Source organism: Ursus maritimus, unplaced genomic scaffold (genome assembly GCF_017311325.1).
Source record: "Ursus maritimus isolate PB19 unplaced genomic scaffold, ASM1731132v1 scaffold_29, whole genome shotgun sequence".
Classification (NCBI taxonomy): Eukaryota; Metazoa; Chordata; class Mammalia; order Carnivora; family Ursidae; genus Ursus; species Ursus maritimus.
In genome coordinates this window covers 1,817,290-1,832,074 of record NW_024425452.1, presented here as the reverse complement: position 1 = coordinate 1,832,074, position 14,785 = coordinate 1,817,290, and the positions used below count along the sequence as shown (strand labels likewise).

The window sequence follows — 14,785 nt, the reverse complement described above, 5'->3', positions numbered from 1 at the left end:
CCCCCCCGCCTCCCCATGGCTCACCCCGGGGATACAGCTGTTTACCCTTCATTTGCTGTGATTCAAGCTCAGAGCCACAGCCTTGCCAGAGCAAGCTAAGGGGAGGGGCAGAGGGAGCGCAATGATGAGATTGGGGATGATGATGACGATAAGCGGCCCCCCCCAGTTATTGAGCAGAAAGTATCTGCTGGGCGCTGTGGTCCCCGGTTGTACACTGTGTCGCTCACGCAGCCTCACCCAGACCCCCAGTCGGGATCATCGCTCACGGTTATAAAGATGAGGAACAACCTCCAAGAGACCTAGAAACACGCCCAAGGCCCCTCAGTGAAAAAGCCAAGGAGCAGGGACGAACCACGCTCAGGGGGGCCCTAAACCCGCGCCTCCCCCGCTTCCCACACCGGTCTGCCTCCCCTCCCAGCTCCTTGCCTTGCTTTGGCCTCCTCAGAGCCCACGGAGCCTCAGCCTCGACGTCAATACCCTCAAGCCAACGGCAGGGTGGGGTTCTCCCCGAAAAGGCCATGGAGGAGGGGGGCTGCCATCCCCAGGGGGAGGTCTGAGGGGATGCCTCCCTGCTGAAACACGTGTGGCCAACAAGAGTTATTTCGGAACCAGGTTTCTGGATATTAGATGGTATTTATGTGAGCTCAGATCCTTGAGGAAGTGTAAATGAAAAGCTGCCTTTGTTTCCTGTCCATCTGTGAGAGAGAAATGTAACCAAACGCAAAGGGATCCTGGGCACAATCCTGTCAGAAAGAGGATTTCATCTGGCGGAAGCTGGGACTGTGTCAATAATCAGGTTTGGGTACATGGAGGCAGAGCCGAATGTCCTCCTTGTTTCTCGCTGCGCTCGTTTGAGGTGCGTCTGCTGGGCAGAGAGGCTTGTTTGTATCTGGACCGGGCTGTGGTCCACCTGGAACTCGGGCTCTGCTCAGACCCTGCTCCCAGGGCCTCCCAAGGCTTCCTGGCTGCTGGAATTGCCCCAGGGGTTTCCTGAAGATGCCCCCTTTCTCTGGAAGCTTCTGGGTCCATGGTGGCTCTCTGCGCTTCCCTGCCTTCTGAATCCCTCTGGGATGTCCCTCAGGTGTCCCTCTGGGCCGTGTGGCAAGCTCCCGACGACCTCCGAGATCCCCAAGGGCTCTCCTGGTGGGCAAGGGACAGAGTAAAAGGATAGACACAGAGGAAGTTTCCGAGTTTCAGCGGGGTGGGGGGATGGGGACAAGATACTAGGATGGCATCTTTTCTATGGAGCTCACTGTGTCCTCAGAGGGCAAGTTGTCCAGCCTCCTCTTTGTCACTCCCTCCACCTCCTCACTTCCCCTTCCCGCCTCAACAGGTGGCCTGGCCCTCCTTTACCTCGTCAGCTGAGGAGGGGCTGCTTCTCAGGAAGGCCCATTCTAGCATCCCTGAGACTGTGATTGGAGCCGAGTTCATTTACTTCCATGGGAAAATCCCCAAGTTGGACACTGTCGTCTTTCTGTTTATTTTGGACCTTGATCTTGAGGCTTAGAAAGCCCTGGCCCTGACCTTGAACCCATGGAGGACCCAGCTCATGGTGGTGGCCCCTCTTGCCTCGCCTGCTGGTGTGCCTTTACCAGTCAGGAACTGAGCCCAGGCATGAGGGGCCCAGGGAAAGTCTGGCAGGTTCCAGTCACACGTCTTTTTTGTTTTGGTTTTTTTCTTAAAGCGACATACATTTATTATCTGAAATTCTGTAGGTCAGAAGTCTGACACCGGTCTCAGGGGGCGAACATGACCGTGTCTGTCAGACTGTTCCTTCCTGGAGGTTGTAGAGGACAGTCTGTTTTCTCAGCTTTTCCAGCTTCTAGAAGCCACCTACATTCCTTGGCTCATGGCCCCTTCCATCTTCAGGGCCAGCAGTGGCCGGTGGAGCATTTCTCACATCCCACCACCCCGACTCTGTCACTACACTTCCTGCCCTGACCCCCAGGCACACCTCTTAGAACTGGGGAACCAAACTGGATTTCCAAGAAGCGCCCTCGTCGGGAGGGAGCCATTGGGAGGGAGCCACCAGGGCCTTCTGCCCCTGCCTCAAGCACAGCCTCTTGCCCCAGATCGGTTTCCCAGAGAACGACTGTATTTTTAGAAAGGGTTCCCCTGCTGAAAACAACCACAAACCAAGCCGACAGTGCCTCCCAGTCAGGGCTGAGTCATGGAATCTATGAGGTAGGTAGAACCATGGAATCTGTGAGGTGGTTAGAGCCCTTGCACCTGCGTGGGGGTCGGGTTCGGCTCTGCCCCAGCCTGGGAGTGCCCGGGGGCAAGCTTCACCCCCCAGAGCTGCTCCAGTGTTATAGCCAAGACTGTCTTACCCCCAAATAGCCCCCCCCCGCCCCTTGCACCCCATCCTCCCATCCACACCCTGTACTTGGCGGGGTTAGGATTCCCTTACTCTGGAAGCAGAGCATGTAATGGTTCAGAGATTAGCCCTGGAGCAGAAACCCTGGCTTCATCACTTACGCTGAGGCTTTGAGCAAATTCTTAGACCTCTCTGTGCCCCCATTTCCTCATCTGTAAAATGGGAATGATGACTGTACCAATTGCATGGAACTGTTTAAAAAATTAAGTAAGTTAATAATGTGCAAGATGCCTAGAACAGCGCCTGGCCCATTACAGTTGCTCAATACGTTTTACCTATTATGATGTATTACTACTGTGACAGTGATCCCCTTGCGAGGTGCTCCCTTCCAGAACTCCTAGACACACAGCAACACCAGCCATCAACGCCATGACAATTCAGCTCTAGAAAGGAGGCTCCGCAGACCTCAACACTAGTGCAGAGACGAGATGATTAGAGAAAAGCTCAGCCCGGGAGCGCGCCTCCCTCGCTATCTCTGTGTGAATCCCACCCCACCCCCAATCCTAGTAAGGGCCCAGCAGCCATATCACGCATGTCAGATTTAGGACTTTGGTGTCCACACAGCACTATCTGGGGAATGTCCTGGGAGATTCTGGTGTCAACATGCAAACTCTTAGAGGCCACAGAGAATCAGGTGGACCTTAGCGGTAGCGTGGTCAAGCTTTCCCATTGTCTCTACTTTTGTGGTTTCTGATTGGGCCAAATCTGCACTCTTATGCTTCCCCTCCCCTCCCCCACCTGCCCCCTGGCACCTTGATCTCCAGGCTCGGGTGTGGAGCCTGGTAGGGACTGGGCGGCCATGGCTTCCCGGAGGGCGCTGGGCAGGGCACTGCTGGGAACTGGAGTTCCTGGGGACTGTGGCGCGCACAGAGAACTCGTCATTTTGGCCCCTTTTCGGAGGTGGAGGATCTTGAAGGTACCAGCCCCTCTCTGCCTGGTGGGGCAGCACGCAACGGGCTCTGCCTCCGATTGCTGTGAGGTTCTCAAGGGTCTTTACGTCACATCCAAAACCCAGATTCTCACACAGAGAGGGCGCTGTGTCTGTAGGCGTGGGAATCTGGGGTGAATGCATTCTGATCTCAGGACTTCCCGGACAAGCCCAGTCTCTCTTGAATAAATCTTCTGGCTTTCTCGCAATTTGCTCCTGAAGTTACATGCAGAGGGAAGAGTAATCATGATTCGTTCAATGTTCCAGTTATAGGATTCTGGTTCACTGGGATTTTGACCTTTTTTCTCTTTCCCCTTTGGCTCTAGAGGAACAAAAACGGATGAAAGCCCTTTTTGCTCATGACCAACATAGCAGGAGGTCCACAGTGATCCCTGCTTCTAGGAGGTGATAGTGTGAACCTGGGATGGACTATAACATCCTTATCAATGAGCGTTAAGGGTCATGAGGAAAATTGAGGAAGTATGCATGGCTTCTCACACCCTCCCCACTACTGTAGAAACAACCTAGAGCACAGACCCGGTAACTAGAGGAAGAGAAAGTTCTTTGTATCATCTTCCTACAGGGGAAGGGACCACATTTGTTGAGCACTTACTATGTGTAGGCCACATGAGCTCCTCATAACAGTCCGATAAGGTCAGCACTAACATCGCTCCCATTGTACAGATAGGAAAACTGAGGCCCAGAGAGGTTACATGACACTGCCAGTAAGTAGCCAAGCTGGGATTTCTACTGGGTCAGATAGACCCTACTGTCCTACTCTTTCTGCTGTGCCCTCAAGGGGGCAATGAAGGGAGCCATGGTCACAACCATTGATGGTTTGGGGGACTAAGGAAACCTTGAGTTAGAAGAGTCCAGAAGGTGGGTGCTGGGCCACTGGGGGCAGCAGGTGACCTCATCTGCTCTGCTTGTTCCAGATTAGAAATTCAAACACTTGAGGGGCGCCTGGGTGGCACAGCGGTTGGGCGTCTGCCTTCGGCTCAGGGCGTGATCCCGGCGTTATGGGATCGAGCCCCACATCAGGCTCCTCCGCTATGAGCCTGCTTCTTCCTCTCCCACTCCCCCTGCTTGTGTTCCCTCTCTCGCTGGCTGTCTCTGTCTCTGTCGAATAAATAAATAAAATCTTTAAAAAAAAAAAAAAGAAATTCAAACACTTGAGAGAAAAGCCACCTTGCGTTCCTCCCTCACTCAGAGATAAGCTTTACCTGGGACATTGGCCACACTCTCAGAGCCCCTAAAGGAGGGACGACTTGTCCAAGTGTAGACTCAGGAGCTGTACAGGGAGGGGGGTCGGGAGGAACATCCTGCCGTGGCAAGCTGGGAACGCTGTAGGAGGCCCCAAGAAACAGCCCCCTGGAGTGCCTCCCAACCCCACTGCAGCGGCCCCATGAGCACCCACCCCGTTGACAGGATCTTATTGTGGAAGGGACGCTGAGCTGAGTAAGGTGGGCCAACCACAGGGCCTGGCTCTCCTCCCTCAGAACTGCAGGGCAGACTAGCTCCGGCGTCCCACAGGCCTTCGATCTCCAGCTCATGGTCTCCTGCACTTGTCTTGCCCAGGTGGCATCTATCATGGAGACAGTCGGTTTGACTCTGTGAGCGAGTCAGGAACAGCCACACTGAAAGCTCGGCCAAGAGTCCGGCCCCTACTGACCTTCCTTCCACTGGTGAGTACCATTCTGTGCTGGGGTCTGAGGGTCTGCTCTGGGTGGGCCACCTCGGCTGCCATAAAGGAGGCAGCCCCTCCTGCCCTAGCCCAGGTGGACATCAGCCTCACCCTCTGTTCATTCCCTTCCTTCCCGATGCCAACCCAGGGTGGCTCCTGGGAGGAGGCACGGCTGAGACGCACAGCAGGAAGGCTGAGATTAGGGGTGTCAGCTCCCCCACGTTGAAACCCTACGAGAGGTTATGGGGAACTTGGGTGCAGAGGCAATGCAGCAATGGGTACCTCTAGCTAAGCGGGATTCGTGTCCATGCTCTGCAAGCACTCACCCCTGCCTGCTCCGTGCCAGGCCTTGCGTTGGATCCCGCACTGCTGCTCTCAAGGGAGGGTAGGAGTGAATAAACAGACTGGAACATAGCCCAGAGCACCAGCAGCCAGTCCACCCACAGGGGTGGTCAGGAGGGCTTCCTGGAAGAGGGTAACACCTGACCTGTCTCAAAGGACAAATAGCAGTGACCGCTGGGAGAAGAGCATTTGGGACAGAATTGTTCGAGGGTCTGAAAGTGCAGGGAACCAAAAACTCCCTTCTGGAGCCGTGGCTGGGCTTTTGTTTGTAGGCAAGGGAGACAGACTCAGAATAACTGCTCTCTGGCGAGTTCTGTTGATTGTGAGACGAGTTCCTGGGTTTTCTGGGACACTGTATGTAGACCAGCGCTAACCCTAACCCTAACCCTAACCCTAACCCTAACCCTAACCTCATATGTCATTTGAAATTTTCTAGTAGCTACACTGGAAGTAAATAGAAATAGGCAGGATTAATTTTAATAATATATGTTACTTAATCCCATATATTTGAAAGATTATCATTTCAACATTAAATATATGTTTAAAAATACTACTGAGGGTCACCTGTGTGGCTCAGTCAGTTAAGCGTCTGCCTTCCATTCAGGTCATGATCCCAGGGTCCTAGGATCAAGCGCCACATTGGGCTCCCCGCTCGGCGGAAAGCCTGCTTCTCCCTCTCCCTCTGCCTGCTGCTCCCCGTTTGTGCTCTCTCTTTCTCTGTCAAATAAAAACAAAAAACAAAACAAAAAAATACTACTGAGAGGTTTAACATTTTTTTTTCGTGCTAAGTCTTTGAAATCTGAGGTACTGTACTTACACATGCATCCCACTTCGATGAGTGACATTTCACTGTGACCAATGGCTACTGGACTGCACGGCCCAGGTCTAGAGCCTAAATTCTAGGTCCAGCCCTGTCTGTCAGGCCTGGCTCCTGGCTGGGACAATGTTATGACTGGTGGCCATGAGCATTTGTGCCACATAGACTGTGGAGGCATCTGGTCGCTCCACTGCCTGCCACAACCACCTCTCTCTCGTCACCTGATTTTTTTTGGGGGGGGTTGTCCAACTTCACCAACCAGACCCCCGAGATTCTGGATAGGAGACACTGAGTCATATTCTCCTTGCTGCATCCCCAAGGCCCATATGTGGAGGGCTGAGCACACAGAGCTCTGGGAATACAACTTTAATTTGTTTTCTGCTTACAAAAGCGACTTGTGGTGGCTCAGTCGATTAAGCGTCGGACTCTTGATTTTGGCTCAGGTCATGATCTCAGGGTCCTGAGATGGAGCCCCACGTCGGGCTCCGTGCTGGGCATGAAGCCTGCTAAAGATTCTCTCTTTCCCTCTCTCTCTGCCCCTTCCCTCCCCCCTTACACTCTCTCTTTCTCAAAAAATAAAAATAAAATAAGGGGCGCCTGGGGGGCTCAGTTGGTTAAGCGTCTGCCTTCAGCTCAAGTCATGATCTCAGCGTCCTGGGATGGAGCCCTGCATGGGGCTCCCTGCTCAGCGGGGAGTCTGCTTCTCTCTCTCTCTCTCCCTCTCCCTCTGTGTGTGCTCTCTTTCTCTCTCTCTAGTTCTCACTCTCTCTCAAATAAATAAATAAAATCTTTAAAAAAATAAAATAAAAGTAAATAAACAAAAGCAACTTGTGGAAATTACAGACAAATATGGAAAGTACAAGACCACCCACAAAAAGGTGTAAAGCAAATGAGCCAGGCCCTAACTTTATTTCCAGAGATGCATAAACGTGTTACAGGCGTCATTGCCCCCATAAATGCAGATGAAGTAATGTTGAGATTTTCTATTGTGGAAGGTGAATTAGATTCTCTCCCCTCACCTACCCCCAAGACACATACTCAGAGTTACGGTGGCGTGGGCCCAGGCTGCCCCAGCCATGCCTGTTCTGGTTGTTAGAATATTGAAATAAAGGGCTGCTGCCCCTGGAGCGGCTCCAGCCACTGAAGGGTTAGTTACTGAGGTGCAGCCGAGTTCGTTCTGATGGGCCCAAATGCTCCACCTGACCCACCCCCTTGGGTCCCTGCAGTAGTTAGGGCCTGTCCCAGCCTTTCTGCCCTACCCCTTCTGGTTTGGACCCTCCAGCAGAGCACAGGCTGGAGGGTGGGGGTGGCGGAGGGTGGGGGGAGGACACTGGAGTGGGCTTGGCTGGCCAATCCGGCCTGGAGATCCAAGACTGCCTTCCGGGGGCCAGTCTTCCAGGCCAGCCTGTGAGCCAGTCAGGAGATGGGGGCTTCTCCCCAGCAAATCCTTGCGGCTTGCAAGGTCCCCTGCGGTGGCACGGCCATGGGATCGTGGCTCACACATACGGAGCACTTACTGTGTGTTGGGCGCCATTCCAAGTGCCTCCAGTGCATTAACAGAGCCACACCGTCATTAGCCACTATCCATTTTACAGATGGAGAAATTAGAGCACAGAATGGGAAAGTAAACTGCTTAAGGTCACACAGCTCATAAGTGGCAGAGCTGGGGTTTGGAGCCCCACAGCCAGGCTCCAGGGTCCAAGTTCTATGCAGGCCATCCTGTGCTCCCCTCCACCTACAATCTAGAAGCCTTTTTCTTCCCTCCCAGCACCAACCTGTGGAACTCCCTGCATCTCTCTTGTCTGCCTCTCTGAACCAGAGTCTCTTGCCTCTTTGGGGTCATAGACCACATCTATGCAATTTTGCTTACAATTTCGGCAGAGGCCCCTCTCAGGCCCCCAGAAGCCCACCTATGATGCATCTTCAGATCAGGAATCCTTGGCCTGATGGCTCGTACCTTGGGGACATCCCTGTGCTCCTGATTCAGGTCACCAGATACATAGTAGCCCCAATATCCTTCATCAGCTGCTCCTGGATTGAGGGGAATCCGATTCCTCTCCCTCGGGCTCCAGGCCAGGGCATTTGCTTTCTTCCAGCTGGGGCAGGAGGCTGGGAGAATAAGTGGGAGGACAGAAGCTCCATGTGGGTGTGGGGTCACACATAGACACACACTCGTGCACAGCCTGCCCCCACAGCCCTGCCAAGTTCAGGTGGATGGGCAGCCGGGCCAGTGCCCAAGCCCTCCCTGCCTGACATTGTCCTGGCCGAGCAGGCCTCGCCCCTCCCTGTCCTCCCTTCCCATACTCAGAGCACACCTCCTAGGCCAGGCTTCCCTGGGGCAGGGGAGGCGCAAGGCAGCAGGGCCCAAGAAACCAGGTGACAGGCCCGGCCAGGCCCACGCTCTTCCTCGAGCTTTGCATGCACCTGAGCTGCCTTCTGGACGCACCCTCACGGCCAGCCCTTCACACGGACCTGCAAGGGGATGGGTGCGAGAGGGGAGGGCGGGAGGAGGCAGGGCAAGGCCAGGGCAGATGCTTCTGATCTGAGGTGGAAGGGCAGAGAACTAAGAGATACTTCCTCAGGCAGCCGCAGCCAAAGACCAGCGATGAAAAGTGCCTCTGGATCCCTCAGTGACTGGGATGGGGCCCAAGTGACGCTCGAGGAGCTGGCACCAGTCTGGGCTCTGCACCTGGGCTGCGGGGTGGCTGAGGGCCAAGCCCTTCCTCTCCTCCGGTCCCTGGCTCCTCACCCATCCATGGGGGTTACACCAGATGGTCCTTCGGGGTCTCCCCAGCTGTAACTTTCTGTGTTAAATAACTCCTAATGGAGAGGCAGGCGGCCCCACAAGCAGCCAGGCCCCTCCCAACACCTAGATCACTCACTGCTTGAGCTCTGTTTCCACTGCTGCAAAGGGCGGCCCTGCAGCCACCCTACTTCCTGCTCCAAGAGCTCAGAAGAACTGGATCGGAATCACCCAACTTCAGAACTGGGGAGGACCTTGGCGCTCATCAGGATGAGAAAACCCAGGCCTGGGGAGGGGAGGATCCAGGTTACACAGCACAGTAGAGGCAGAGATGGGACCCGAGACCAGGTTTCCTCCCAATCCGGTCCTGTCCACACCACCAGGGGCCTGGGCTGAGTAGAGGAAGGATCCTTTTTCTCCACTTACCGCTACCCCTGAGGGGAAGCCGGGCCCAGGGCTCAAGCCAGAGCTTGCCGCAGATTTCCAGGACTGAGCTGACAGAACAGCCAGTAGTGGGAAGCTTGTATTTCTCTCTAGGGCTCCCTCTTGCCCTCCCCTGGTCTGAATCAAACCATATCCAGGGTGACGCATGTGAGGAATTAACAATTAAATGCCAATGTGGCAAATATAGGGAAACTGGCTGGACAGGTCCCTCAGGGTGCCGCAGGCGGTGAGAGCTCCCAGGGTCACCCCACCCTATGAGTCAGGCAGGCCTGGCTGTGCCTGGGGAGGTGTCAGGCTGGTCTGGGGGCAGGAAGCTCCATCTGCTTCTGGATCCTTCCCCCATTCCTCTTCGCCTGGAAGCTCAAAGTCCGCCTGATTTCTGCTTTCCACTGGACCCCCTTTCAGCTCATCTCTGTACTCAAAGTCCACGCTCCCTTTGGGGCTGGGGTTCAAGCTCCTTAGGATGAGCCAAGCAGGGCAGCCAGTGTTGGCTTCTGACTGACTCATGTGGCTGACATTAGCTGGAAGGGTTGCGGGGTGAGGGAGCCCTGTGTGTTTGTGTGGGGGAGGGGGTCAGAGGCCCGTAACAGAATGGAGTGCACATGGAGCCTCCCAACCCCATGGCAGCCCACTGCCTCCTCTACCCACCTGGCCCCTTCCCTCACCGTGAACCTCTGCACCCTCGTCCTACCCACAGACAACACCCCCGTGGCCCCACTATGGGCTCAGGGATATGCACACCCCAGCTTGGGCTACACGCAGGAGGACTAACTGGGGAAGAAGCTCTAGAAGTGGGCTCAGGGAAGCAGGGGGTTCTAGGGGCCTTGGTGCCTGGAGCAAGGTCAAGAAGGGGGCGGGTTGGGTTCTAAGGGCATGTCCCCTTGATCCCATAGACTCTTCACCCCGTAGGGAGCCAAAGCAGGGCCCTCATGGCTCAGAGCCGGGGGGAGGGCCCTGCGTTCATGAGCAGGTTGGCATAGCAGGTAGGTTCAGAGGAAGACGGCCTCATTAGTGGAGATTCTTCTCTGACCCCCAGGAGGGAATTGGAGCTGTGACGAAGGGTAGAGGCCAGAGTGGAGGCCGAAATAAAATGCTCACCGGCTGCCCACTTCCGCGAAGCTGCTCTGTGGAGAACACACGGTTGTCTTTCTTGACCCTCTGCCTCCTGCCCCTGCCCGGCACCCCTACCCTCACAGTGCCCTTCAAGGCCAGGCAACACCTAGCTGGCCTTCACCCAGCTGGGGCTTTGGAGGAGGGTTCCCTTGTGGCTCTCACTCTAGAGTTCCATCCCCCTGCTCCCCCAGTCCACAGTGGTCTCCCCCAACCATGGCCAGCTCTCAATCTGACTCAGGGTCATTTCCTTTACCCTCTGCAGCTCCACACCCCATCCCAAGGTGCCCCAGCCACACTCCAGGAGCAACCTGGTGAGGAGGCTCGCATTCCACACTGTGCGGCTAAGACTCAGAGTTGGCCCATGCCCAAGGTCAACCATATGGTGCCCGTTGGCCCAGCCCCTGGTGACCCACCCTTGGGATTTGGCTGGACTTTGAGGAATCCCAGGCATGAGGATGTGTGTGTCCCAGGCAGGAGGAAGCCAAGAGGGTAGGACTGGAGCCATCAGTGGAGTGAGTCCTGTCCCCCCGAGCCCTTGGTGGGACTCTGACCCCATAAAACTCTAAGGGGAAGGTAACCTACCCTCGAACAGTGAGTGTGTTCCACCATTCCTCTTCTCCTCAACTCTGAAATGTTTGTAGTCAAAGGGCAGGCATTTTCAGTGACTTAGCCTGACCACAGGGAAGCATCTCTCTGCAGCTACAAGCAAGCTAGAGGCTTGGAGACTTGGAGACACTGCCGACCACTGCGGTGTTAGGACCTGAGGGAGGAAAGCCCGTGGGAAATTACCTTTCTGGAGTGCTAACTCTGCAGGATCTCTTTAGGTGTGTGGTGGCCTCTGGGGTCCTAACAAACCTAAGGGAAGTGAGATCATCCCCATTTTACAAATGAGAAAACTGAGCCTCCGAAGGCAAGAGAGGGGCACACTTCTTGAGTACTGACCATGTGTCAGATATGGTCTTTGATTCCTTTGAGACGACGGAGCCCGTCTGGTTTGTCTGACTCCAAAGTTCATGTTATTTTGTCTTGTTTTGTTTTAAGTAGGCTCAACATGGGGCTTGAACTCACGACCCTGAGATCAAGAGTCGCATGCTCTACCAACTGAGCCAGCCAGGTGCCCCAACTTCATATTTAAAAAAAAAAAAAAAAACTATTGTATTTTTTTTTTTAATGAAGGACACAGAGGTTCATTGTTAAGAACTGAGAACTAAAGACACGTATAAGGAAGAAAATAAATATAAATATTCTTGGAATTGCCTCCACCCCCATCCTCCCCAGCAAATAATCATTGCTGATAACTTTCCAATATATCAGGCTGTGATGGTTTGTATAAAGCTGGGAGCCTGCTTGCACCCTGTATGAACAGGGTGAGTGAGGTGATCAATGATCTTAGAGCTTCTAGGCGTTGTCGCGGTGTTGGGACAGGGAGGGGCAGAGGCCCAGTTTCAGGTGGAGGGCCCCACCCTGCAGGGCCCGGGCTGGACTCTGCCCCAGGCTTCCAAGCAGGCAAGGCTCTGAGGCTGCTGAGCAGGGAGGGGCGTGGCCATGGCCGGGGGCGTGGTCAGCCGGGAGGGGCGTGGCCATGGCCTGCAGCCCGCGGGCCCGGGGCTGGGAGGGGGCGGTGCTCACAGGCTCGTTTGTTCTCGGTTGGCTTCTCCGCGCACGGGTCGGTGTGGCCCTCTGTTGATGTGGGCTGCCATCTTCGAAGGGCCACACACCCCTCTCCCCTGAGCCTGTCTGAGGCGCCCGACAGCCCCTGTCGGCAGCGCCCCAGGGCACGGGGCTCTGTCATTTTCTCAGCGCGCCCAGGGAGGCACACCGCCAGCTCCTCCACCGACCGCGGCAAAGGCCCTTGTCTGAGGTCAGCTGGGCCTCACCCTGTGGCTCCTGGAAAAGCAGCTTCAGGAACTCCTCCTTTACCCCACTTGCTTCTTCCCCTCCTGGGAGACAGAGACCGATCTGGAGACGACGGCCTACGTCTGTCCTAAACCCCTGCCATGGAGGCTTGGCCCCGAGTGCCCAGGCCACCGCACGAGGCACAGGGTGAGCAGAGTCACTGGCAGGACACCTTATGGGCCTGGAATCACAGAGCACGATGGGTGAAGTCACCCTGGGCAAGCGGTTACAGAAGAGGCAGGGAGGCCCAGAGAGACAAGTGACTTTGCTCTGAGTTTGTTGGTGGTAGGGCTGGTTCCAGAACACAGACAGGGTTTCCATCTCTCCTGTATTCTTTCTTCCCCTCTTTCCCTCNNNNAGGAGTTCATTCACTTAACAAACTTGTTGCGTTGTCCCATTCTGTGCCAGTTCACCCACCCGGAGAACCTCCAGAGAGTCTCTTCGAAGGGTGGTGTCTCTGGCTTACTGGGGGTCCCTGCTGCAAGGAGCCCACTTGCTTGTGAGTGAATCCGGTCCCCACGGACACTGGAGTGGGAAAAAGATGAGAACCACTAGTTGGAGCCCAGGGTTTGTGGAGAAGGTGGGGAGAAGATGGCAGGAACTGCCGAAGGGACAACTTATGAAAGGTCTCAAATGCCATGTGAAGGTACTTGAATTTCGGCCTCTGGACCAGTGGAAGGTTTCTGAGCAGGGAAGTGAACCGCTTTGAGATGCATTTCAGAAAGAACATCCTGGCATAGGGTTTAAAGAATGGAGTGAGGCAGAGGCCAGGGAAGTATCTGGAGACAATGACAGTAGTTGGTCTATCTGTCTGTCTGGGTAAAAGACAGCGAGGACTGAAGAAGGGGTGAGCCTGAGGGGTGGCAAGAAGAGAGGGACCTGGGAAGCGCCTGGCAGAATCTGGTGACAAGCTGGGCGTGCGGATGATGACTGCGTGTCTGGAAAGACACGGATATATAACTAGTTGTGGATCCTTGGGCAAGTTACTTAACCTCTCTGTGCTTCAGCACCCTTTTCTGTAAAAGGTAACAGCACCAATCTCATCAGGTTGTTGTGGAAAGTAAATGAGTTAGGAGAAAACACAGAAAGATCACCTGATACAGAGTAAGTGCTAGGAAATCAGCAACTGCCAACATTACTGCTGAGACTGGGAGTACTGGAGACGGTGGGAGAAAGATGGTGTGAGGCGCTGACATCCAGCGAATGAAGAAGCTCTGAGGCTTTCTCGTGCCTTCTCTTTCGAAGGTCTTATCTTTTGACTTTTTTTTTAATTGTAAGATACACATAACATAAAAGTAATCATTGCAACCATTTTAAAATGTATAATTCAGTGGCATTAAGTAACTTTTTCTTTCAACCAATGCTAATATGCAGAAAAGTTAAAGACTAGTACAAAGAACTCTCTAGAGCCTTCACCCACATTCAGCACATTTGGCTTTATTTGCTTCCTCTGTCCTTGATATATACACAGTGTGTCTTCCTGAACCATTGAGACCTTGAGTCCCTCAACTCCTAAAGACTTCAGTGTGTGTAACCTAAGAACAGAGACATTGTCTGCACAACTAGCAAATTCAGGAATTTAATATTATATGATACTTTTAGCTAATGCACGTTTATGTTGTCATTGCCAATTGCCCCAGTTAACGTTCTTCATGACACGTGTCCCAGGATCCCATTCAGGATCACACGTTGCATTTAGGGGTCACGTGCAAGCCCTCTTCTTAAGGAGGCTTTTCCTCAGTTCTTTGAGGCTCAAGGAGGCAGGTCAGGGAATTCAACACTCATGGAGGCAGGTGCCGTCTACACTGGTGCATTTGCCCACTGAAACACGGCATCATCCAAGCCAGCTCCCTGGGTCTCCCTGATGAGTGAAAGGAGCTCACCTTCTGGGTCTGTTTTTCTAGGACTAATGTGAAAACGAGTTTGTATTTGCCTTGCCTGGACACATGGCTGTGGAAAGGACAGCTAAGTGAACATGCTGGGACTGTGTGGGCATGAGCAGGCAGGGGCAGGGCCAGCCGGGGCTTGGGACACAAGGTTAGTTCTCTTCCGTACTGGGAGCTCCTGAACGGATGAGGCTGGACTTCGGGCCATGCCCCAAGGGTGGTGAACAGTGGAGAACCACAGCATCTCACTGCAGGGAGGTGGCAGGCGTGTTCTGGGACCCCCATGTCTGTGGGGAGAACCTAAGAAGACTGACCTCTGCCTGCACTCCCACTCCAAGGCCGCTCGTGAGACAGACTTCCATCCTGTGGTCTGGGGAGTCTGATGTGTTCCAGAGTTCTTGAAGATCAAAGGGTGGGATGGGCAGTTGTACCCGCGGCCCATAAAATCTGTCCATCTCTCTCTTCCACGCATAATTATACTGAAGCAGCCAGGGTGACCCAGAAGATGCTTCTAGGATTCCAGGCAGATTAGCTTTGATTGTCCATAATTTTTTC

General features: G+C 54.2%; 1 protein-coding gene across 1 annotated transcript in view; it reads left to right on the top strand.

Annotated features, from left to right (window-relative positions):
* CUNH6orf132 (chromosome unknown C6orf132 homolog) overlaps positions 1-14,785 on the top strand; it is a 33,064-nt gene that overhangs the window by 5,940 nt on the left and 12,339 nt on the right. Inside the window, exon 2 of the mRNA XM_040643478.1 lies at positions 4,884-4,990. Within this exon, the coding sequence (XP_040499412.1) occupies positions 4,884-4,990 (107 nt within the window). The remainder of the gene's footprint in view (positions 1-4,883; positions 4,991-14,785) is intronic.